This window comes from Triticum aestivum, chromosome 2A (assembly GCF_018294505.1).
Source record: "Triticum aestivum cultivar Chinese Spring chromosome 2A, IWGSC CS RefSeq v2.1, whole genome shotgun sequence".
In the NCBI taxonomy this organism is placed as follows: domain Eukaryota; kingdom Viridiplantae; phylum Streptophyta; class Magnoliopsida; order Poales; family Poaceae; genus Triticum; species Triticum aestivum.
Genome location: NC_057797.1, coordinates 428559056 through 428584359, shown reverse-complemented (window position 1 = coordinate 428584359; position 25304 = coordinate 428559056). Strand labels below are relative to the sequence as shown.

Below are 25304 nucleotides of genomic sequence, written 5' to 3'. Positions count from 1 at the left end.
GGCGGTTTGTTGGTGGTGCAGTAAGGAGGCAGACCGGTTTGAGCACAGAGGTGCTCCGGTTCATTCAGCATCTTTTTCACAGATTCTGTGACTTCGTCATCAGGGAGTTGGATTTTAGTGTGTCGGAGTGGGTCATCGACACTATCAGTATACTTGCACATCAGATTGGGGCGCCGACTTAGAGGCAAAATGCTCCATGATATCCAACAGCGTGCAAGGTCTATTCCTGTTAAACCATTGGCCATGAAGGCCCGGAGCTTGGACAGTTGAGGAGCATATTTAATTCTCTCCTTGGCTCTTAGCCTTTGTGGAAAAGGGTGAGTGTTGCTGAGCCGTTCCGGACGGAAGCCAGGCAAGGGATTTTCATTTTCAGGGGAGGTATCCTTGCAATAAAACCAAGTTGCGTTCCACTCCTTGGGGTGAGTATGGAGTTTGACGTGGGGATAGGTGATTTCTTTCCTTTTCTGAATGGCCATACCGCCCAGTTCGGTATTAGGGCCGTCAGTGAATTCAGTACGGCGGTTCAGATGAAAGAGATCTCTAAATAACTCGACTGAAGGCTCCTCTTGAAGGTATGCCTCAGAAAGTACTTGAAAGTGACATAGATTGGTGACGGAGCTGGGGCCAATATCCTGTGGACGGAGTTGAAAGTTGGCTAACACATCCCGATAAAATTTAGAGCCGGGCGGTTTGAAGCCCCGGGCCATATGATCTGCGAAGACCACGACCTCTCCTTCCTGGGGCGTAGGAGGACATTCATCTCCAGGAACCCTCCAGTGGATCGTATCTTTACTATCCAAAGCGCCGATCAGGACTAGATCGTCCAACTGTGATTCTGTGACGCGAGAGGGAACCCAGTTGCACTCATACACTTGTTTTGCCATGACGAGATCTACAAGAAATAGGTAATCCAGTTCAAGGACATGCCGGATAAAAAAAGGTGTTAATCTAACTACGATAAACCGGCGGCCGTACCTATAAACCGGTTTTCTACAATGCGGCGTCAAATGGATTCTGGCGGTTCAATCAGGGGACTAATGATAGATACCGGTTTAGCAGTTTTTTCTATGGTAAAGTTAAACCGCCTGATCTAGGCGTCGGAAGCAATTGAAGCTATGGATAATTGTGTATGCAGAAACAAGTTTCACAAAATCGAGTTACAGCCGCGGATCTACAGCAAGCTCACAAAACAGGAAATATTTCGAAGAGTAAGGCGGAAACAGAAGTGAATCATTGAGCGGATATGTGCGGGAGATCTATGGGATTAGATGAGAAGTTGCAAGCGGATGCTTAGGGATCGGTATTGAACACAGCAAGAGTTCGCGGATTCATTCAAGATCAGAGAACAGATATGAGCGCGTGATGAACACAGCACGAACACGGAACCCTAAGAACGGATCTAGGTTAAGAAGAGGAGAAAGCTTACCGGGAACGGAGAAGATGCGGGAAGGTGCCGCAATACTCTGGTACGTTCAGGTTGATGCAGCGGCCTGAGGCGAGGCAGAGGTCGACGGCGGTGGCGGAGCTCCAAAGCCGGCGACGTGAGGAAGAAGAAGAAGAAGAGACGAAGGAGAAAGGAAAGAAATGACCCTTCGGTTTTATTTATAAAGGCAACAGAGTTAGGTCAAGCGCGCGGATCCAGGAGCTGCTGTTAAAAGAGGGCGTTATAAATGACAAAATTCATGATGACGTCATGCTGGTTTACAACAACCAGAAATGATGACAACATGGCGGTTTACCAATTTCCAGAAGATGTCCAAGACACAAGATTTTGTGAAGGATTGACATGAACCAGTTCAAATCAATCTGGGGCCTAATGTTGGGGATATTACCACTAGGCATAAACCGGCCTATTTGGGCCGGGTTAATTTCATTAGTGGTATAAGCAGATGAAGGCCCAAGGCCTATAGTCGGTTTAGAATCTGTAGCCATAAACCGACCTGATGTGTAACTTGTATTGTAAGTTAGGAATAGAAAGATACCAACCGGGATACGAGTATGAACCGGTTGGGACTCTATGGACCGACGGGCGTCACCCGTGTATATAAGGGGACGACCCGGCGGCGGTTCAGGGACAACCACAACTCGAGCCTAGGCGAAGCTTGTTTGCTCCCTAGCCATCGAGATCATATCAATTCCATCACAACTAGACGTAGGCTTTTACCTTCATCGAAGGGGCCGAACTAGTATAAAACCCTCGTGTGTTTGTGTCCGCTTTAACCCCTTCAAGTAAACCCGTGGCGATGGCTCCACGACTAAGTCCGTTCACTAGGACATCTGCCGTGACAAATCCACGACAGCTACCGTCACAAGAATCGAGACCGACAAGTTCGAAGATGCAAGAACCACTCCGGACCATGTACGATGACCGTCGCCGAAGACCCGTGTAACGCGAACGTCAAGTTCAACTACCGTCACGAGAAACGCCTACTTCCCTCTACGAACTCGTTCCGCCCGAAACACATGCTTCGAAGGTATACCACCGAGACGACGCCTGTGGATGAATGCTTGCGATGTATGAGTTGGACCGTGTGTTGCTCCGTGTCCGAGTTGTTCCTTGCATGAAGCCCCTCTTTTGCCTTGCCACCGTCATGTGGGAACCCGGAATCCAGGAGCACCCCATCTTCTTGCATGACACACTCGCACCCACTTCCTTTTGCACCGGTATCCCCGTGAGCTACCGGATCATCGGAATGTTGCCGCGGCATCATTTCCGTTTCATCGCCGTGGCACCCCTTTCTTTCTACCACAGTGACACAAATGCTCTCATCACGCTCATGCCAACTTTTAATAATACTTGCATAAAACTTGAACATGTCATTTGCATCATGATAATAACATTTAAATGTGTAAAATTGTTATTGCACCAAATTGATAAATGCATATGATGTTTTACCGGAATTGTTGCTTGTTCTTCCGGCCTCATTTAAACTTGCCTAAATGTTTAGTTTACTTATGCTCCACCTCTTGCCATGTTGAGAACATTTAATATAGTTGGGTACATAAATGAGAGAGAACTAAATAATTAACGTGGTGTTTCGTCAATATGCAACGGATTTGCATATTGAGCTCCACTTAATTTGTAGTATTGTTGTGCACTTTGCCATGCCATGCCTAATTAAACCGGACATGCATCATACTTGGTTGTGCATCATGCCATGATTATGTGATGGTTGTTTACTATGTTATTTGCTTCTTTCCGGTGTGCTTCTTCGGGTTAGTTTCGATAACGTCGCATTTATGAGGATTCGTTCGACTTCATCCGTTTGCCTTCTTCATGGACTCATTCTTCTTCCTTGCGGGATCTTAGGCAAGATGACCATACCCTCGAAATCATTTCTATCGTTGCTTGCTACACTACTAGGAAAAGGCATGCTAGTGGCGCACCGAATTTGCCTTCTAATGGCGCACTACTGGTGCGCCACTGGCATCACGCCATTAGAATTAAATTCTAATGGCGCACTACTGGTGCGCCATTAGTATCTGGTGTTCTAATGGCGCACCGCGTAGTGCGCCATTAGTATAGCCTGCAGTGCGCCATTAGAATGCCTCCCAGGGGCCATATGTACAAATGTGCTTTGGCATTCTAATGGCGCACCAGCAGCTAATGCGCCATTAGTGTGATGATCACAGTGCGCCATTAGTGTCTTGTGTGGTGCGCCATTAGTATGAATATTAGGTTTTATTTTTTTTTGCTTTTTTGATTTTTGCACAGGTTACAAAATATATTATTGCATAGAATATAGACAGCAGCACACAGCAACATCAGATTCATCAAATACAATAGAAGATTAGTCTCCGAATACAATTCATCATATTAGTCTCCGGATTCAAAAGACCGGACAAAGATAAAACATTACAAGTCTCAAGACCGCGAGTATTGAGTTTGCCTTCACATTACAAGTCGATATCGATCATCTAAACTACCATCACATAGAAGAGAGCTGTGGTCATCACGATGAGCATCATCGCGATCAAACTGGTCTTCATCCGGTTCCTCCAACGCTCCCTCCTCTCTCCCGCTAGATAGCGGGCGTATCTAGATTCGGCCTCCGGCCTAGTGGTGTACCCTTTGTAACTGTTACCGCTGAAACGGTGAACCTGTCTCCGACACTCCTCCCAGTCATCGTAGACTCCGGGAACCTTACCCTTGTACACGACATACGACGGCATCTCTATGCACAAGCCAAACAACAGACAATACATAAGCAATGTGTAAGTATGCAACAAAAGGATCGGAAGAGAAAAGCAAGACATTAATAGCACGATTCATGGTCCTACTAATAAATAGCATCGATTACATCTAAGTTGAACAACCGTCCAAACCAAAGAGACATCCGAATTCATTAAAGTTTAATTACAACATGAGCCAATCAATGTTTCAGAACTACACATCACTACTTTCGACTCAACTCATCGGACAGGAGCGTGGGTGAAGCCGCCGTCTGTCGTGATGGTCATGAAATCATGGTCGTTGTCACCCTGCATTTGTAGCGTTTCATCTATCTCACTGTTGGACGGTTGATATCTGAGGAAGAACTGCCCCGCGGTATGAAGGACATCTTGATGGATGATGTCCGCAAACTCCGACTAGATGCGAAAGAATTCTTGTCTGAGGTCCGCGTCCTGGACTGCCGACAAGCTCGCGGCCCAATCTTTGAGATTATCTGGTAGCAGAAGGTGATGATGGTCCCTTACGATCGCCCGCATGTGATGGAGGGCGTAGTAGGCATCCTTCTGACTGCCAGGCGGCTGCTTGACGCAGCAGAACTTCGTATTGTGTGAGAAGATGTGCTTGCCGTACTTACGAACTGGCCTGGTGAAGGTGCCTCCAGATTGGGCGTAGCCGGGGAGAACATCATCAAGAACTTTCTTCACATTTGTGTAGTCTATCATGGAGTTACGGTTCGGGTCGAAATACGTGGCCATGGAATATTTCAGTCTTAAGAGGATGAGTGTGCAATGTGTGTCACTGCACAGAACACGGAATGTTAGAAAAAAAAGAACGATCGAAATCTAAGAAATCATATGTTATGGGGCGGTTAAGGGATGACTTACTCGGGAAAGTAAGGCACAAGGAAGTTATCCTTATCTGCGTTTGCCAGAATGACGCCTTCGAGGTGTGAACTCGCAACTTGGCGGTCCCCAGCGCTGCTCAAGTGCTTGGCACGCATGTAGAAGGGGTCGACTATCACGATGTCCGGGGTATTGTCTCTAATGATCCGCATCTGCATGCTCAGCGAAAACAGCCGAACGAAGGTGTAGTGCAACAGATGAAGGTTAAACATAGCAAAGATGTCATCAAACCGCAGGACGATCATACCCCCGATGTCGCCATCCACAAAGCCCTTGCTCTCTGGCACCTTGGCCACGAAAACCGGGTATGCCACATCCTTCTCTCTGAGACGCTGCTTCTCCAAAATCAAAACACTGTCGTGCAGACTCCGCATAGCACCGGTTGCAGCATTCAACATATTTGGTGGTAGCATCGCCCTACCCGCCACATGCACCCTCCTCAAGATATCCTTAGGTGAAGGTGGCCCGTCCTGAGCACGGATTGAACTCGGTGCCGGCTGGCTCGCACCGGCGCCCTTGTTAGTCTTTCGTTTCCGACCCTTCTTCTTGATCTCCTGTAATGGGACCGAGTTCTGCTCACAGACCGCCTTCTTCAGCGTGTTGGGGCTGATAATATTTCGCGCCTCAGCTATCTGAGGCTCGGTGAAGGCGGGAGCTGGAGGCGTGTCCTGAGAATTGAACGCCAGACGACGCTTGTTGCAATTGGATTTCTCCGCCGTACCAGCTATATCGCGGTGGTCTTGGTTGGGTTCTTGAGAAAGAGGCCCGCAGAACTCGTCAGCGTACCCATGTTCGGCAAAGTACTTATCAACTTTGGTAAATGTACCGTCGTCGTTATCGTCGCCGTCCGGATCCTGTGCCATAGGGCTGTCCGGATCCTGTGCCATAGGGATGTCCGGCAGGTCCGGTAGCGTTGCGGCGTTCTTGCCATGGCTTGGCGCCGGCACGACTGGCGATCTTGTCTGTGGGGTGGTGTCCCCCGCCCCCAAACGAATCTGGCTCTTCGGCCATAGCAGGGGCCAGTTTACGCAGGTGCCGAGGGTCATCTCATCTTCTTCGTCGGCCCCAGCGGGTCGAATCGGAGGTAATAGCTCGTCGCAGCCTGGCAGCACCCGGACCACTTCAACCCTATACATTGTGGTTGGCATCGGATTACCGTGGAACATGGGGTTGCCCGGTTGAACGATTCTGCCCTTGGCGACATCGACCAACTCGGCGCCCACGAAGTGCAGAAGAGTGCAAGGAACGTCGGCGGTGCCCTGGAAAAACATGTATAGGGTGTCAGGGATGCCCAGTCAAAGGCAAGGAGATGAAGTCATCGGCCGAGAGGCTTAGTTACCGTGATGCCGTCGAGCTCGGCTAATGTCGAGGCACCGCCAACGGCGGGCGTGCAACTGACGGAGGGGGCGCTTGCTGGCGAGGTGCCGGTCGGCGTACACCCGGGTGCATTAAGCTCCAATGCCCGTGCCGGTGCCGGAGACACGAATACCGCCTCCGCCGGAGACACCAATGGCGCCGCCACCGGAGACACCAATGGTCCCGCCGCCGGAGACACCAATGGTTTATCATCTAGGGTTTATCAATGCTAAGGATAATTCTAAGTTGGGCCTAATCACTTGGCTCTATTGCCACCTATGATTTAATGCAGCAAGAATGGCAGGGCAGTTGATCCTACTTAACTAAGTACTAAGATAGCCCGGCCCATGCATTAGTCGCAAGTACCCCATATGTCCTATTTTTAGCAAATTCATGCTAAAATTCACGGAAAATTTCAGCATGACCTTTGCTGAAAATAGGACATATGGAGTACCCGAATTTGCCGGAACGGAAGTTAATCGACATTCCGGCAAACTCAAGGGCCTCTCGGGGTACCTGCAAATTCATCACGACACGATGGTCGGAGACAAAACCCAGCCACAGACCATATGGTCCTCTGCTTTCATATGGACAAAAATCAGCTCAACTTATGTGAGCTTCCATTCCAGATATAATATGTCTCCCAACAAAAAATCATCAATAGTTTAGAAAGTCTGTACAAACACAGAAAGAATGACAAATGTATTTTTACAGATCATGGCTCAGAGTCATAAACATCTATGGACCAAATATAGTAATGGATACAACAGATTAGTCTTATGATTTTACTTGTTCGGTATAAAATAGCTTATGCTTTCCTTACAGTACATGTCCACATTTGATATGTCCTTTTTGTCTGTCCTGCTTTTTGAATCAACCGTATCGAGCAATACTATGGAATTAGTCAAATAATCGTGCATGTTTTGACAATATGATGAATGCAAAAGAAAATCAAATGGTTGTGGCAATCTGTCCATCATCATGACTGTTGACAGTCGCCACACCCACTGTTGGACTTCGATCTAGCACAAAGGGGGTGTATAAGAGCAGATATGGATGGTGTGGTCTGGCACAGATAGCAGTATAATCATCTTAATCTTGCAGTGTAATTTTTAATCCGTGGCAGCAAACGGGCATTGTGCTAGTCTAATAAGAATACACATTGTTGAACTTCATTGCTGGAATTAATGGTTTACTATCAGGATGTGCCTTAGGAGCATCGCTTATCAAGTGAAAACATAAGACACAAACTTGTAGCTGTATGTGTTTTGCCAAGAAAGGGTGCAATAAGAACAGTAGCAGTAGTACTACTACTAGCTAGCTAGCTAGCTGGTACTGATCTAGCTTCTGCATGCATTTCTCTGAATTTTGTTATACTTAAACACTACAAGGAATTATACTTTGTCATAGCTATTAGTCTTTGGACTAAGGGGCACTAGCACACTAGTAAGTGATAGGCAACCATCCTACATGGAAATGTGAAGAGTTACATGGATGAGTACCAGCTCTAAGTGAAGGCTCAATGGATTCAAGATCAACCGACTGAAGTTGCCCAAACCTGCAAGGAAAAGAGAGAATAATGATTTCGAACTGCTTCTGATGGCATACATAAGCATAAGTTCAGTCCCCCAAATCAAGTACTCCATCAGATTGGGATACTACTCTAGATTAGTGTAGCCACTATCTAACAAAAAATTTCAGAACTGAATTTCAGAGTACTCTAAATGTTGTGTGCCTAGTATTTCTGTGTTCCCTTGCATTTCTATAACATTTAGTAGCATGACAATTTTATCATGTTGAAAAAAATTCAGTAACATGAATTTGGCTAAGCCAAGCATGATCTTGCTTGCATTGCCGCCTTTGCTACATGAAGCAATAGGGTAGGTTTAGTTTCACTGAATTTTTGAAACTATACATCATTTGCTGAATTTTTGCTCTACATCACTTGCTCTTTGTAAATTATTGCATATATCCAGTGACTGAATTTTTGAAACTATAGGTGAACCTCTTCAGGAAACGCAAAACAGTTAACTGAAACTATCTAAAATAGTTAAATCCACTTGATGCTTACCTAATGCAGGCCAATAGAATGAAATGAACTACGAATTTGTTCTCTGAAATACATGTAGGCCAATAGAGAGGATGTTCTTACAAGGGAGCAAGAAGCCTGCCGCCATGGCCCTAGGGTTTGCAGGTGAGGGGGTGGAGGAGAAGGGAGGAATCACCATGCATAGGTTGGGGAGGGAGGAAGGATGGAGAGGGAGGAAGGAGGAAGGAGGAGAGGTACCTGGGCAGGCGCGGCCGGTCGCCGGAGGGGTCAGGGTCGGGGTTGGGGTCGGGGTCGGCGGCGGCGTCGTCGTCGAAGGGATGCCTCAGTTGGCCGTGGGAAGGCCGGCGGCCGCGGTCGTCGTCCTGCACCCCGTGCCCGGACTGAGGAAGACGCCGGCGTTGAAGCTCCGGCAGCGGCTGGGCGTCGGGGGGCGATGGCGCGGGGGCGACGGCGCGGGGGCAAAGTTAGGTCGAGTGGGGGGGGGGATCTGGCGAGGGAGGGAGAGAGGCCAGAGGGGAATAGGTGGAGGGAAGCTTTCTAATGGCGCACCACACGCAGGTGCGCCATAAGTACGACTGTTCTAATGGCGCACTACCCCTCGGTGCGCCATTAGAATTTTGTTTTAACCTAGCCTAGTAGCCATATCTACAGCCCAACCCTATCTACAACAGAACCCACGCACTAGCCCGACTAGTCAGCACGCAGCACACACACCAGGAGGTCCTGGGTTCGATTCCCAGGATCCCCAATATTTTTTTACGCATTTTAAATGGTGTTTTTTATATTTATTTGTGTTTAAATATGTTCAAACTTGTTTAAATCATAACAGTAATATTTTTTATGCATTTTAAATGCTGTTTTTATATTTATTTGTGTTTAAATATGTTCAAACTTGTTTAAATTATAACAGTAATATTTTTTATAAAAATAGTAAAAAAAATTTAAAAAATATGTTCAAAAAGTGCTAGTGCGGGGGGCCGGGTGCTCCGGCGGTGGAGCGGGGGAGGGTTGCGATGGGTGGAGCTAGCGGGGGAGGGTGCGGGTGCGATCGAGATGGAGGGGGATCGAGATCGAGATGGAGGGGGAATCGAGATCAAGTGTCCTCATGAATTCAAAAAGTGCCCATGAAATTTAAAAATATTCATGATATCAAAAGGTGCCCATGAAATACAATCGAGAAATGAAGACTACGATTTAAATACAATCGGTCTTAGCTAGCTATCTGTTCACAATCTTCTTGCCCTTCTTTTTCGCAAACGGAGTTCTTCTGTGGAACGGACGTCCTTTAGGTAGGGTGGTCCTGCTTCTTCTTGTGGTGTGTGCTGCTACTTCATCGTCGTCGTCATGTTCGATCTTCGGGTCGCCGTACTTGTCGAAGTCTTGCTCATTGGCTACTCCATCCATTCCGATGATCTTCCTTTTGCCTCTCCTCACGACAACACAACTGGGCTTTGGCGGGTCGGTAATGAAGAAGCATTGGTCCACTTGGGAAGCCAGTACCCATGGCTCATTTTTCGCGGTGACGTTTGCGCCCGCGGTCTTGGATTTGGCTTCGGGTATAACCATGGTGGTGAAATACCGGTCTTCTTTTATGACGTTTTTGGCCCATCTGACACGGAACATCGGGACCTTCTCTCCAGCGTAGCTCAGCTCCCAGATCTCCTCGATCCTTCCGTAGTATCTGTCCTTGTCGTTACCGGTGTAGGATTCCATCGTTACCCCGGAGTTCTGATAACCATCGCTCTTCATGTCCTTGTCCTCGGTGTAGAATGTGTAGCCGTTGATATCGTACGCCTCATAGGTCATCAGGTTGTGCTCGGCGCCCTGTGACAAGGCGAATATGAGTTGTTCTTCCGCGGAAGAATCCTCATGTAAAGGGTACGACAGAAGCTTCTGCTTGAACCAACGCGTGAAACATGAGTTGTGCTCTTTGAGTATATCTCCGTCCGTCCTCTGTTGGCCTCGGTCATTGTACGTCTTCTTAATAAAGGTTTTGTGCTCTACCACCCAAGGATCGACCACGTCTATGTGTTGTAGCGTGACTAGGTTTGCTCTTTCAAAGTCGGCGAGTCGACCCTCGAAGTCGACATGCATTTCGCGGCGACCCTCATGGTGACCCCATCCAGCGAGCCTGCCGAGGTGCCTGTTGACGGGCAGACCAACGGGGTTCTCGATGGCTAGATAATTCGTGCAGTAGGAGATGCACTCTTCGGTCAGAAAGCCCCTGGCTATGCTTCCCTCTGGACGTGACATGTTGCGAACGTATCCTTTGATGACACCATTCATCCTTTCGAACGGCATCATGCTGTGCAGGAACGTCGGCCCGAGTTGGATGATATCCTCCACTATATGGACCAGCAGATGCACCATAACGTCGAAGAATGCGGGCGGGAAGTACATCTCAAGCTCGCATAGTATCACCACGATCTCTTCCTGTAGCCTTCTGAGTTGCCTCACACCAATCGACTTCCGAGAGATGACGTCGAAAAAGTTGCATAGGCCAAATAGCGTTTCACGGACGTGCGCGTCCATGATCCCACGGATTGCAATTGGAAGTATCTGCGTCATCAGCACGTGACAGCCGTGAGACTTCATCCCGCTGAACTTCTGCTTCGCTGGGTCTAGGTATCTGATTATCTTCCCCGCGTAACCGTAAGGAAGTTTTACTCCTAGGAGGCAGGTGAAAAACTGCTCGATCTCCTCCTGACTTAGAGTGAAGCACGCGGGAGGGTAGTCATTTCCGGTCTTCTTGGCCTTTTTGCCTTTGCGACGACTTTCCGTGTCCTGCTTCGCCTCATCATCATCATCATCATCATCATCATTAGCGTGAAGCTCCTGCCTGATGCCCATTGATTTCAAGTCTGCCCTTGCTTTCGGCCCATCTTTGGTCCTCTCTGGCATGTTGAGCAGGGTACCAAGCAGACTCTCGCACACGTTCTTCGTGATATGCATGACATCAAGGCTGTGAGGCACACGGTGGATCTTCCAGTACGGCAAGTCCCAGAAAACAGACCTCGTTTTCCATACCTTCAGCAGCGGCTCTGGCGCCTTTCGCTTCTTTCCCGGCAGTGGGCAGTCTTTCCAATTTTTCAACAGCTTGTCTATTTCCTCGCCGCTCCTCGTACACGGGCGTTTTCGGGGTTCGGTTTCACCATCGAACAGATCCTTGCGTTTCCTCCATGGGTCATCGTCGCGAAGCCACCTTCGATGTCCCATGAACACGGTTTTCGAAGACCCGGGATCTCTATCTAGCTGGCGATACGTTGTGTCATCCATGCACCTTACGCATCCAGAAAATCCGTGGACTACCTGCCCCGCGAGATATCCGTAACCGAGATAGTCGTGCACCGTCGTGAGCAGTGCGGCTCTCATAGGGAAATATTCTTTCTCTGCGGCGTCCCACGTATTGGCTGGCGTTTTCCACAGCGTGTCAAGCTCCTCTTTCAGCAGCCCCAGATACAGATTGATGTCGTTCCCTGGTTGTTTCGGCCCTTCAATTAGCATACTCATGTGAATGTACTTCCTCTTCATGCACAACCAGGGGGGAAGGTTGTACATCCACACAAACACATGCCAGGTGCTATGTGTGCTTCTCTGGCTACCAAACGGATTGACTCCATCGGTGCTCGCGCCCAGCACGATGTTCCTTGGATCGTTCCCAAATTCTGGGTATTCGAAGTTCAACGCTTGCCACTGGCTCGCATCCTTAGGGTGACTCAGCATCTTGTCTTTTTTATCTATCTCCGGATCATTTGCGTCATCTTCTCGCTTCTTCTCCTCCCTATCCGCGTGCCAACGCAGGAGCTTTGCTACCTTAGGGTCCGCGAAATACCGCTGCAGACGAGGAGTGATCGGAAAGTACCACACCGATTTTCGAGGAGCTTTCTTCCTCTTCTTGTATCGAGTGACGCCGCACACCGGACATATGGTAGACTCCGCGTGCTCGTCCCGATAAATGATGCAATTGTTCATGCACACATGGTATTTCACGTGCGGTAAATCCAGAGGACACACGATTTTCTTCGCCTCCTCGAAACTGGTCGGGCACTTGTTCCCCTTGGGAAGACGTTCGTGCCAGAATGACATGTTCTCGTCGAAGCATGCGTCGGTCATTTTGTGTTTTACCTTCATCTCCAGAGCCATGAGCGTTACTTTCAGGCGGGTATCCTCGGGCCTGCATCCTTCATACAATGGAGTAACCGCGTCTATCTCCAGTTGATCCAGCTTGGCTTTCTCTCGGGCGGCAGCTCTTGCGTTATCCGTCCGCTTGAGAAGCAGCTCTTGAATATGAGGGTCCTGCACCCAGCCTCCATCGTCGTCTGCTCCGGCATCTTCATCTTCATGATCATTCCCTTCGTCTTGATCTTCCTCATCATCATGTACGACATCTTCTACATGATGACTGTGTACAGCATCACCGTCGTGATCATGTCCTGGAGATTCTTCGTCTTCTCGCCCGCCCTCGCCGCGGTGGTACTTGTCTTGTTGCCCTTCCTCATTTCTTGCCCGGCCCCGGCCATGGACGACTTGATAGTCATCTTCATCACTTTGCCACCGATAGCCATCCATGAAACCACGCAAGAGCAGGTGGTCCCGCACCTGCCCGGAATCCGGGTCCGCAATAAGGCTCTTCAGCTTGCATCTTCGACATGGACATCTTATCTCCGTCTCGTTCTTTTGAAGCATCTCGGCCTTCGCGGAGCTCAAAAACCTATTCACGATGCCTTCAGTCATCGTGCGGACCATGGTCGCCTGCGGGGTAGAGCAAAATGATATGTTAGAACCAAGAAAAAATTTGGCATGACCTTCCCTAAAAATAGGACCAAAAAGAATGCATAGTGCCAAAATTCTCGCCAAAACGGAAATGAATCAAAACATTCCGGCAAAATATTGGCAACTATCGCATATTTCAAATACCGATACCTTCAAACACAAACATATATGCAACACCACAAACACATGCAACACCACAAACATACATAGATCTAGCTAGGCCACAAAAAGTGCATGTGCACGTTGTTGGAGCGAGCTAGGGAGAAAAAAAAGTAGATCTATATCATGAAGATAGCTTTCCCTTACTTACCTATCAAAAAAAGGTAATTTCACCACTTAATTTTGTTGAATCTATGGTGGAAATGAGGTGAGGAGGAGGAGATGGCCGAAAGCTTGGAGAAGGAGGTGGATGGAATGAAGTGGGGAAAGTGAGTGGGTAGGTGTGGGCTGTCCAAAATATCTTGTTGGTCCCAGGTTATTAATGGCGCATCATAGGAAAATGCGCCATTAGTAACCCTGGTTACTAATGGCGCATCAGCCTACGGTGCGCCATTAGTAGTTTTGCAAAAAAGTAAAAATAATAAGTATATATACTAATGGCGCATCTCCTCTGAGTGCGCCATTACTAGTTTAAACTAGTAATGGCGCACTGTGCCACGATGCGCCATTAGTAGTTTTGCAAAAAAAAGAATAAAACAAAATTTACAGTAATGGCGCACTGCCTGCTTGGTGCGCCATTAGTAGTTATAGATAGTAATGGCGCATTATGGACCCGATGCGCCATTAGTATGTATGGGAAAATGGAAAAAAAAATTCATACTAGTGGCGCACCCTGTTTACGGTGCGCCATTAGTGTCTTCCACACTAATGGCGTATCACAAACAGGTGCGCCATTAGTATATAGTAGTGGCGCACTGCTTCCACGGTGCGCCATTAGAATCAATCCTATCTATAGCCCTTTTCCTAGTAGTGCTAGTTGCTCGCTCTTTTGCTATGCCTATGCTGCGATACCTACCACTTGCTTTATCATGCCTCCCATATTGCTAAGCCAAGCCTCTAAACCACCTTGTCCTAGCAAACCGTTGTTTGGCTATGTTACCGCTTTGCTCAGCCTCTCTTATAGCGTTGCTAGTTGCAGGTGAAGATTGGAGTTTGTTCCATGTTGGAACATGGATTTTGGTTGGGATATCACAATATCTCTTATTTAAATAATGCATCTATATACTTGGTAAAGGGTGGAAGGCTCGGCCTTATGCCTGGTGTTTTGTTCCACTCTTGCCGCCCTAGTTCCGTCATACCGGTGTTATGTTCCTTGATTTTGCGTTCCTTACGCGGTTGGGTTATAATGGGAACCCCTTGACAGTTCACCTTGAATAAAACTCCTCCAGCAAGGCCCAACCTTGGTTTTACCATTTGCCACCTAGCCTTTTCTTTCCCTTGGGTTCTGCAGACTCAAGGGTCATCTTTATTTAAACCCCCGGTCCAGTGCTCCTCTGAGTGTTGGTCCAAACTAGAGCCCCTTGCAGCGCCACCTCGGGGAAACTCGAGGGCTGGTTTTAGTTGTACGTATTGCTTATCCGGTGTGCCCTGAGAACGAGATATGTGCAGCTCCTATCGGGATTTGTCGGCACATTCGGGTGGCTTTGCTGGTCTTGTTTTACCATTGTCGAGATGCCTTGTAACCGGGATTCCGAGCCTGATCGGGTCTTCCTGGGAGAAGGAATATCCTTCGTTGACCATGAGGGTTTGTGATGGGCTAAGTTGGGACACCCCTGCAGGGATTTGAACTTTCGAAAGCCGTGCCCACGGTTATGGGCAGATGGGAATTTGTTAATGTCCGGTTGTAGAAAACCCGAAACTTAACTTTATTAAAATGCATCAACCGCGTGTGTAGCCGTGACGGTCTCTTTCCGGCGGAGTCCGGGAAGTGAACACGGTGTTGGAGTTATGCTTGAACATAAGTAGTCTTGGATCACTTCTTGATCATAGTTTATCGACCGTGCCTTGCCTTCTCTTCTCGCTCTCATTTGCGTAAGATAGTCACCATATATGCTAGTGCTTGCTGCAGCTCCACCTCATACCTTTTCCCTACCTATAAGCTTAAATAGTCTTGATCGCGAGGGTGTGAGATTGCTGAGTCCCCGTGACTCACAGATACTTCCAAAACCAGTTTGCAGGTGCCGATGATACCTTGCAGGTGATGCAACCGAGCTCAAGGAGGAGCTTGATGAAGATCATGTTCGTTGTGTTGTTTCGTTTCAGTTGATTAGTAGTGGAGCCCAGTTGGGGCGATCGGGGATCTGTAGCATCAGGGGTAGTCTTCTTTTATTTTGGTTTCGTAGTCGGACCTTGTATGTATCTGGCTGATGTAATGCTATATTCATGTATTGTGTGAAGTGGCGATTGTAAGCCAACTATGTATCTCTTTCCTTATTCAGTACATGGGATGTGTAAAGATTACCCCTCTTGCGACATTGCTTACAATGCGGTTATGCCTCTAAGTCGTGCTTCGACACATGGGAGATATAGCCGCATCGTGGGCATTACAAAACCCGTCGGATCTCAGGTAGGGGGTCCCTAGTTGTAGGTCTAGGAACAAGGGTAACATGGTACGAAGGGACACGATGTTTACCCAGGTTCGGGCCCTCTTAAAGAGGTAAAACTCTACGTCTTGCTTTGATTGTATTGATGTGATGGAGTACAGAGTACAAGATGATCTACCTCGAGATCATATGATTGTGTTCAAAACCCTAAGACTAGTAATCCTGCCTCTAAAGACTAAACCCCTCAGCTTATATATGCACCAGGGGTACCTAGGTTACACACATGGTTGATTGCCAATGCGCCGGCTAGACTGATCCTTGAAGTACACGCCAAATCTTCAGAGGTTTTCATCTTGATCACGCCAAGGTACCCCGCTTCGGTAGTTCTTCCTTTTAGTGATCGGCGGGCCATAATCCTGGCCCATTGACCGCGGGCCGTACATGTTAGTACCCCTTAGTCCAGGACACCATGAGAGGTCGCACAAATGTTTTCCCCAGGTTAGGGCCTCCGAAGAGTAATAGCCTGCATCTTGCTTGCTTTGATATTTCATGGTGGAGGGATACCTCGTGCGAGGGGTTTACAATGGTGTTTGATGCTGCTACCAAGAGCTGCTATCTGAGATTAGATGGGAGGAAAGCACCCTGACCTCCGCTTATGTAGACAGAAGAGGTCTAGGGTTTAGAGGGGGACATATGCGATTTGGCGTGCCTCCGATCTTTTGTCTTGGCCGGCAAGAAGGTCCCCGACGTTATCCTTAGGGTTAGTCCGGCCTTGGGATTTGTGGGCCCCAGCGAGGCCTAGAGCTAGGCTCTTCTGAATGAGCCACCCCCAGTGTATGACACCGGCAGGCACCATCATGCTCGCTCACGACCTCCCTGTTGTTGGCTTTGGTGATTTTGGAAGTCATAATGCTTTTGGCCTGCCTCTTTAGTTCAAGGCTGGGTGGATGTAGTCGTGTTATATCCTCTGCTCAGGCCGAGTTTCTCTGGCACCAAGTCTACGCATGCTTGCTTTTATGCCATGTATTGTACATAGACTCGGGCATGGACAGTCCGGCCTGGACAGCCCGACATCCGAGCCGGGCTCGGGCTCAGCTTTTTCATCGAAGCCCGGCCTGAAAGCCACAAAATTAGCTCAAACATGGCATAAAACATTATTTTGTGAGAAATTACCCCGAAAATTATTATTTTTATAAAAATGCATTGTTCAGACCACACTCGATTTTGGAACTGATTTTTGTTAGGGCTTGTAGACACATGTCTTGCGAACATCTAAATTTTGTTTGAACTATTTGCCATATATTATTATTATTATTATTATTATTATTATTATTATTATTATTATTATTATTATTATTATTATTATTTCAAAGATAGTATCATGGAAACATTTAAGGGGTGGTATCACCAGATACTTTCATCATTGCCATATTTCAACTTTGACTTTTGAAGGACAGCATCCCTGTCCTCTAATGTCAACGAAATCGAGCCCGATCGTTCTTGAATGCAGGGAAGAGCGGCAGGAGGAGTATACTAGTTTTGGAGTCCCGAGCACTGTCCTAAGCTTGAGTAAAAGAAAAACTGCATGCAAATGCACAGATTGGCAACGAGTCAAAGGCCGCCCCATCTAATTTTTGGTTTGCCACTTAGGCTAGTCATAGTGGGAGTAACTTAGTTAGTAACATAACACACTTCAAAAAAATTCTGCTTTTGTAGCAAGTAATTAAAATGAAAGGTGGTAACATAACGCTTTTCAAAACAAGATAAGTCTACGAGTTAATAAATGAAGCCATCTATAATACTACTAGTATGTTACTTTGCATTATAAAGATAGTAACTTAGATTAGTGACATATGCATGACACAGTCTAAGTTACTCCCCACTATAACCAGCCTTACGTTTAACGCGAACTTCAAGACGGTGCAGCAGAGAGAAATTAATGGGCAGCTGAGCCAGCTAGAGCTCATTGAATCTCCTCCCTGCATATGCACCTTTAATGATGACTCCTAAACAAATGATCAGTGGCAGCTGCGTTAATTGCACCCGTTGGTTAGCTCTTTGCCCCTATTTGTTAGGCTGGTCATACTGAAGAGTAATTTATACTAGTGTCATGCATATGACACTAGTCTAAGTTACTATCTTCATAGTGCAAAGTATCTTAGTAGTAGTGTCATAAATTGTTTCATTTATTGTTTTATAAACTCATTTTATCTCGAGAAGCGCTATGTTACAGTAACATATTATGTTACTCCAAGCAACTTTCTTTTTATTAAATACTTGCTATATAAGCAAAATTGTCTTGAACTATGTTAAGTTACTACCTAAGTTACCCCCTATAGCTAGCCTTATGATGTGAAATAGTAGGCCGTCGAAAGTGGAACCAAGCACGGAAAATCATCTTCTCAGCCGAGCTCAAAATAAGCTCGGGTGAATAGTAAAATTCAAAAAAGAAGAGAATGTTTTTGTGACAAATGTTCTAAGAGTTTGCAAAATTTCATCAGTAATCACATTTGTGGAAGTCGTTGCAAAAAAAAATCAGTGCTCCAAAATTCTTTCAATAGTACTTCCTCCGTTCCATAATGTAGTGCATGTAGATTTTTTTGAAAAGTCAAACCTCAGAAACTTTGATTAAATTTGTGGAGAGAAACATTTAAGTCTAGAATGCTAAACCAATATCATTAGATTCATTATAAGATGTAATTTCATAGTTTATATTTTTGGTATTTTAGATATAAATAGTTTTTTCTATAAATTTTGTTAAGGTTCATAAAGTTTGACTTTTAAAAGAAATATATACGCACTACATTATGGGATGAAGGGAGTAGCATTTTCAAAGTATCAATTTTCTTTTTCTTTTTACCATGCCTTCTAGAAATGTTATTCCATAATGAAAATTTGCAAGTTCCTAGTACATCCGTAAAAAAACATTTTTTCATCTTTTTACTGTTCACCGTAGCTCATTTGACTCGGGCTGAGAAACTCCACTTCCAACCGAGCACCAGATATTCTCCCGCTAGCTTAGATAGCCACGGCAATTAACAACGCGGTGCCTCGATAACAGTGGTAGTTAGTAACCTGCAAAGAAAAAAACGGATGGATCGACATCAGTTGAGCACCAGATAAGCGCACCGAGAGTGCGTGCGAGCTGGTGGTGACACTGACACGTACACCTACGCTTCAGCTCAGACGCACTCACCTAAAGCTAAACCAGCAACCACATGGAATCCCGCCACGCACACGCGCAGCACCGCCCCCCTCACTACCTTTCTTCCTTCCCCGCCCACTTTCCTTTTCCCCGCGATGGAGTCGCCGCGCGCCCGCGCCCAAAGTCATAAATACCCACCTCCTCCGAACCAATCTTTGTCCACTACTCCCAAGTTCCAAGAATCCTCCTCGCTTTCCCCGACGCACACAAAGCTAGGACCATGGCGCCAGCCGGAGGACGCACTACCCATCTCCTCCTGCTCGCCCTCCTCCTGTCCTTCGTCCTCGCCTCCTCCGCGGACGGGAGCTACCCGGAGCACCCCAGCCCGGGCGCCGGGGGATTCTTCAGTGGCATACCGTGGTTCCGCGGCGGACAGCCGAGTGGCGCCCGAGGTGCCGGAGGCATGGGCGCCGGGTTCGGTGGCGGGTGGGGCGCCGGCGGCGTTGGGCCAGGGGGCGGGTTCGCGCGGCGCGGGGTGGTGCAGCCGTCGGTGGTCTGCGCCGAGCAGGGTCCCTGCTACCAGCAGCGGCTCACATGCCCGTCCAAGTGCTTCAGCTCGTACAGCTACCATGGGAAAAATGGCGGGGGAGGTGGTGGCGGCGGTGGGTGCAGCTTCGACTGCACCAGCTGCGAGGCCCACTGCTGATCCAACCAACCAACCTACCTACGGCGGGGGAGATGGGTGACTGGAGATGGATCGCTGCACTCACACACACATCCAGGACGAGACTGCCATGAACTGATAAATTAAGGCCACTAGTTGTACGTGTGTGTATCTATGAATAAAAATGGATGTAATAAACTGAGCGACGGTTTTGAGGATTTGAGCGTGCATATGGTGTTGACCATGTTATAACTGTTTGTGATGAACGTCGCCTCATGTCGTGTTCGAATTGCCGGAGCAAATCATGAACGCACGAAAGATGCAATCACTACGATGAAAGAGTATTATATGCACGATGCAATCACTACGATGAAAGAGTATTATATGCACGAGACAACATGACATCTTACGATGAAAGAGTATTACATGCACGAGACAACATGACATCTTTAGATGCAACTACATAGTATATATATATATGTGGGCAATATATAAGAGTTTTTGAAGGGCAAATAAACAAGTTGTCCTCGTACATGTCGGGACTAACACAAAATCCAACACCGTTTATACTACGTCTAGTCCATCATGATGGAATTTGAATCACAATTTACTAAGCTCTACCTTGAGACAAATTACCTTCAGTAGTTGAAGAAAGTAAATAACTCCTTCCAAAACGGCATAAACACCTCGTGCGTCAAAACCCATAGGATTAGTGAGAAATACCAACTAAGTCCGAGCAAAACTAAAACTTATTGGTAGAAACTGACTTTGTCATCATATCAGCATGATTATCATGCGTACTTATCTTGCATATATTCAAATCACCTTCAGCAATAACATCTCGAATATAGTGAATATAACATCAATGTGCTTCATTCTCTCATGATACGTTGGATCCTTTGTAAGACATATGGCACTTTGACTGTCAGAAAATATGGTAGGGCAAGATGAATCTCCACAAAATTCAGTATACAAAGCTCTCAACCAGATAACTTCTTTGCATACCTTAGAAATAGCCATATACTCGGCATCGGTAGTGGAACAAGCCACAATAGACTATAAAGTTGCTCTCCAACTCACGGCACAACCACCAATGATGAAAACATAACCTGTGAGCGATCTTCTCTTATCCAAATCACCAGCAAATTCGGAATCAACAAAATCAACAAGTCCAACTTTAGTTTTCTCAAACTATAATAAGCATTAGAAGTACCTCGCAGGTATCTGAAAATCTATTGAATTACTCTTCAACGCTCTTTTCCAAGATTAGCCATGTATCTACTAGCAACACTCAATGCATATGATAAATCCTAACAAGAACAAACCATGGCATACATAAGTGAACCAACTACACTCGAATAGGAAACTCTAGACATGTACACAATATCGGCATCTGACTTAGGACATAAGGCTAATGATAATTTTAAGTGTGCGGCTAACGGAGTACTCATCGGCTTGGCATTATTCATATTAAAACGATGAAGAATTTTATCAATATATACCTTCTCCAGACGGTCTATCTTTGAATATTTCCATGCCAAGTATTTTCCTTCATGCACCCAAACCCTTCATCTCAAATTCATTACGCAATTGCTTCTTTAGTTCACCAATCTCTAACATGATCTTTGCAGTAATTAACATATCATCAACATAAAGAAGAAAATAAATAGTTGAACCATTGACAGTGTTCAAATAAACACAACTATTATAATTAAACCTTTTGAAACCTTGAGAGGGAACATAAAAGTGTCAAATCTCTTGTACCATTGTTTAGGGGCTTGCTTCAATCCATAAAGAGATTTATTTAACTTACAGACAAGTTTTTCTTTTCCAGGAATAACAAAACCTTCAGGTTGTTCCATATAAATATCATGTTCTAGTTCTCCATGTAACAATGGAGTTTTAACATCCAATTGTTCAAGCTCAAAATCATGCATGGCAACAATACTGAGTAAAGTGTGAATAGAGCTATGCTTCACAACGGGAGAAAATACTTCGTTATAGTCAATACATGGAATCCGACTGCAACCTTTAATAACTAACCTTACTTTATATCTTGTCTCATCATTAGGAGAAACACCTTCTTTTCTTTTGAAAACCCACTTGCACGAATAGGTTTCTTCTCTCTAGGTAATCTTACTAAATCTCAAGTCCCATTCTTTTCAAGTGATTCCATCTCATCTTGCATAGAGGTCATCCACTTATTACTATCACCAGAAATAATAGCCTTGGAATATGAAGAAGGCTCAACATTACCTTCAATTTCTTCTAGAACAGATAAAGCAAAAGAAACAATATTGCACTCTTCAATTAACCTTTCAGGTTTATTAATACCACGCCTAACTCTATCACGTGAGAGATTCCAACCTGGTGGAACAATAGGCTGATTTGGAGTGACATGGTCATCATCAACGATGGGTTCATCATGTGCATCAACATTTTCCTTATCGGATGTATCACCTGAATCAATAACATGCTCGACTTGAATAGTAGGTTGCTGAATAGGAGGCTGTTGTTCACTCTCAACAGGAACATTAGTAGATGTAACATCATGTAACATAGAATATTCATTAAAGATAACATTTCTGCTAGTAACAACCTTCTGTGTTTCAGGATTCCACTATTTAAAACCTTTAACACCAGATTTATAACCAAGAAAGATGCACTTAACAGCCTTAGGCTCCAACTTCCCATTATAAAAATGAGCATAAGCAGTGCAACCAAGAACTCTCAACTGTGAATAATTAGCAAGTGAACCAGGCCATACCTCAATTGGAGTTTTCTTATTAAGAACAATAGATGATGACCGGTTACTGAGATAACAAGCAGTGGACGCGGCTTCAGCCCAAAAACGCCTATATAAACCTACATTGGACAACATGCAACGGGCTCTAGAAATAATGGTCCTGTTCATATGCTCAGCAACACCGTTTTGTTGAGGAGTATAAGGAATGGCGTAATGTCTGTCAATGCCTTCAGAGTTGCAATAATTCTCAAATTGCTTAGAACATAATTCCATACCATTATCAGTGCGAAGTATTTTTACCTTCTTTTTAGTTTGCCTCTCAATCATAATCTTCCACTCCTTAAAAGTTGTGAAAGCTTGATATTTATGCTTGAAGAAATAAAGCCACACTTTTCTCGAATAATCATCAATAATAGTTAACATGTAACTAGCACCACCTAGTGACTTCCGGCGAGATGGTCCCCATGAATTAGAGTGTACATAATCAAGAATACCTACAGTTGTATGAACCGAAGTGTTGAACTTCACCCTCTTGTGCTTGCGGAAGATACAATGCTCACAAAATTTTAATTTGCCAATTTCATATCCATCAAGAAGTCCTCTCTTATTTAACTCTGCCAAACCAAGTGCACTGATAATCCACAAGTATAGGATACGCAACAGTTTTAGAGGGTAGAGTATTCAACCCAAGTTTATAGATTCGATACAAGGGGAGCGAAAGAATGTTTGCATGTATTAGCAGTTGAGTTGGGAATTCAACCACACTTGTAGATTAATTATCTGCAGCAAAGTGATTAGTAGCACAGTAATATGATAGTTTTGACATCAGTGGTAATAGTAGCAATTGTAACAGTAACAACAGTGATGATGTTGTAGCAAGTATAACAGTAACAGCGACAGTAGTAACTTAGCAAGAGCAATATGTGAAAAATTCGTAGGCATTGGATCGGTGCATTGGTTGGATGATATTCATCATATAACAGTCATAACCTAGGGCGATACGGCACTAGCTCCAGTTCATAAATATAATGTAGGCATGTATTCCATAAATAGTCATACATGCTTATGGAAAGAAGTTGTATGATATCTTTTGTTGTACCCTCCCGTGGCAGCGGGGTCCATAAGAAAACATAAACGGTTCAGTTCTGCAATCATGGCACTCGGACCCTAGTGACAAGCATTAAGCAAAGCAAAGTCATAACAACATCAATCTCAGAACACAGTGGATACTAGGGATCAAGCCCTAACAAAACTAACTCGATTACATGATGAATATCATCCAACTCCTCACCGACCAGCGAGCTTATGAAGGAATTACTCACTCCCGGCGGTGAGCATCATGAAATTGGTGATGGAGGATGGTTGGTGATGACGAAGACCGAAGATCCCCCTCTCTAGAGCCCCGAACGGGCTCCTGATCTGGCCTCCCGATGAAGAACAGGAGGTGGCGGCGGCTCCGTATCATAAAACACGATGGCACTTCCTCTCCAATTTTTTCTAGAAAATAGGATTTTATAGCGTCGGAATTAGGGACAGCGGAGGCTCGTGGGCCCCACTACCCACCATGGCGCCAGAGGGAGGTGGTGCGCCCTGGTGCCTTGTGGGTAGCTGCCCCCCTCCCGTGGGTCTTGGTTCCAGTATTTTGTATTTATTTCAAAATAATTCTCCAAAAAGTTTCGTCCAAATCTGAGAACTTTTATTTCTGCACAAAAACAACAATATGGTAGTTTTGCTGAAAACAGCGTCAGCCCGAGTTAGTTTCATTCAAATCATGCAAATTAGAGTCCAAAACAAGAGAATAAGCCTTCGGAAAAGTAGATATGGCGGAGACGTATCATGCACTCATATGTCCAAGACGCATATGCCAAAGGTTAACAACATCACAATAAGAATTCTTTGAAATAACTGGAGTAGCATTATCTGAAATGGTAGAACCTAAAAGGTAATAAAGACCATTGGTCGAACTTAAGTCCCCTTTCATCACAATAAGAGAACCTTTGGTGACTTTCAAAACGCTATCTCCACCTGACTTGTACCCCTTTGCATCAAGGGCACTCACAGGCATAAGATTTCTCTTCATCTTCAGAATATACCGAACATCTGTCAAAGTTCTGATTGTGCCATCAAACATCTTGATTCGAACAGAACCTATGCCTTCAATCTTGCATGGTGAATTATCAAAACCCAAAATGGAACCAGCATCTGTAGTAGAATCAACAGTAGTAAACCAATCTCTATGCGGGCACATATGAAAAGTACATGCAGTGTCAAGTATCCACTCGTCATTGGTCTTAGCACATCCAGCAATAACAACAAGAGCATCATCAGAACTATCATCCCAAGCAACATTAGCAGAATGTTCACCTTGTTTGTTACATTTCCTATTTTCTTTGTTCTGCAACTTGAAACATTCTGAGATGTCATGCCCATCTCTCTTGCAATATCTGCAATATTTCTTGTCTTTGGATTGCGACCGGCCCCTGTAGCCATTTTTACTTTTGCCTCCTGATGTCGCTTGAAGCTACATCGGTATTTCCCCAAAGAGGAAGGATGATGCAACACGCCGGCGTAGGTATTTCCCTCCGATGTGAAACCAAGGTTACTGAACCAGTAGGAGAACCAAGCAACACAACATAAACAACACATGCACACAAATAACAACTTCTCACAACCCGACGTTTTAAAGGGGTTGGCAATCCCTTCCGGGGTACAGCGCCTCGAGATAGGCAAACGGACGTGAGGTAAATTTGTAGTAGATTGATAGATCGAACGCCAAATAAAATAAATAAGAATAAATTGCAGCAAGGTATTTTTGTATTTTTGGTTTAATAAATCTGAAAATAAATGCAAAGGAAAAGTAAATCGCAAAGGCAAATATATGAGAAAGAGACCCGGGGGCGCAGGTTTCACTAGTGGCTTCTCTTGAGAAAAATAGGAAACGGTGGGTGAAC

General features: G+C 45.6%; 1 protein-coding gene across 1 annotated transcript; it reads left to right on the top strand.

Moving 5' to 3' along the window:
- The first annotated feature begins 19091 nt into the window (after positions 1-19091).
- On the top strand, positions 19092-19825 carry LOC123185368 (glycine-rich cell wall structural protein). Its single transcript, XM_044597258.1, has one exon. The coding sequence runs from the start codon at positions 19224-19226 to the stop codon at positions 19647-19649; it is 426 nt and encodes a 141-aa protein (XP_044453193.1). The 5' UTR covers positions 19092-19223; the 3' UTR covers positions 19650-19825.
- The last annotated feature ends 5479 nt before the right edge of the window (positions 19826-25304 follow it).

Bases quoted from the DNA above. Each gene is read 5' to 3' on its own strand.
- LOC123185368 (XM_044597258.1), top strand. From the start codon at position 19,224: ATGGCGCCAGCCGGAGGACGCACTACCCATCTCCTCCTGCTCGCCCTC.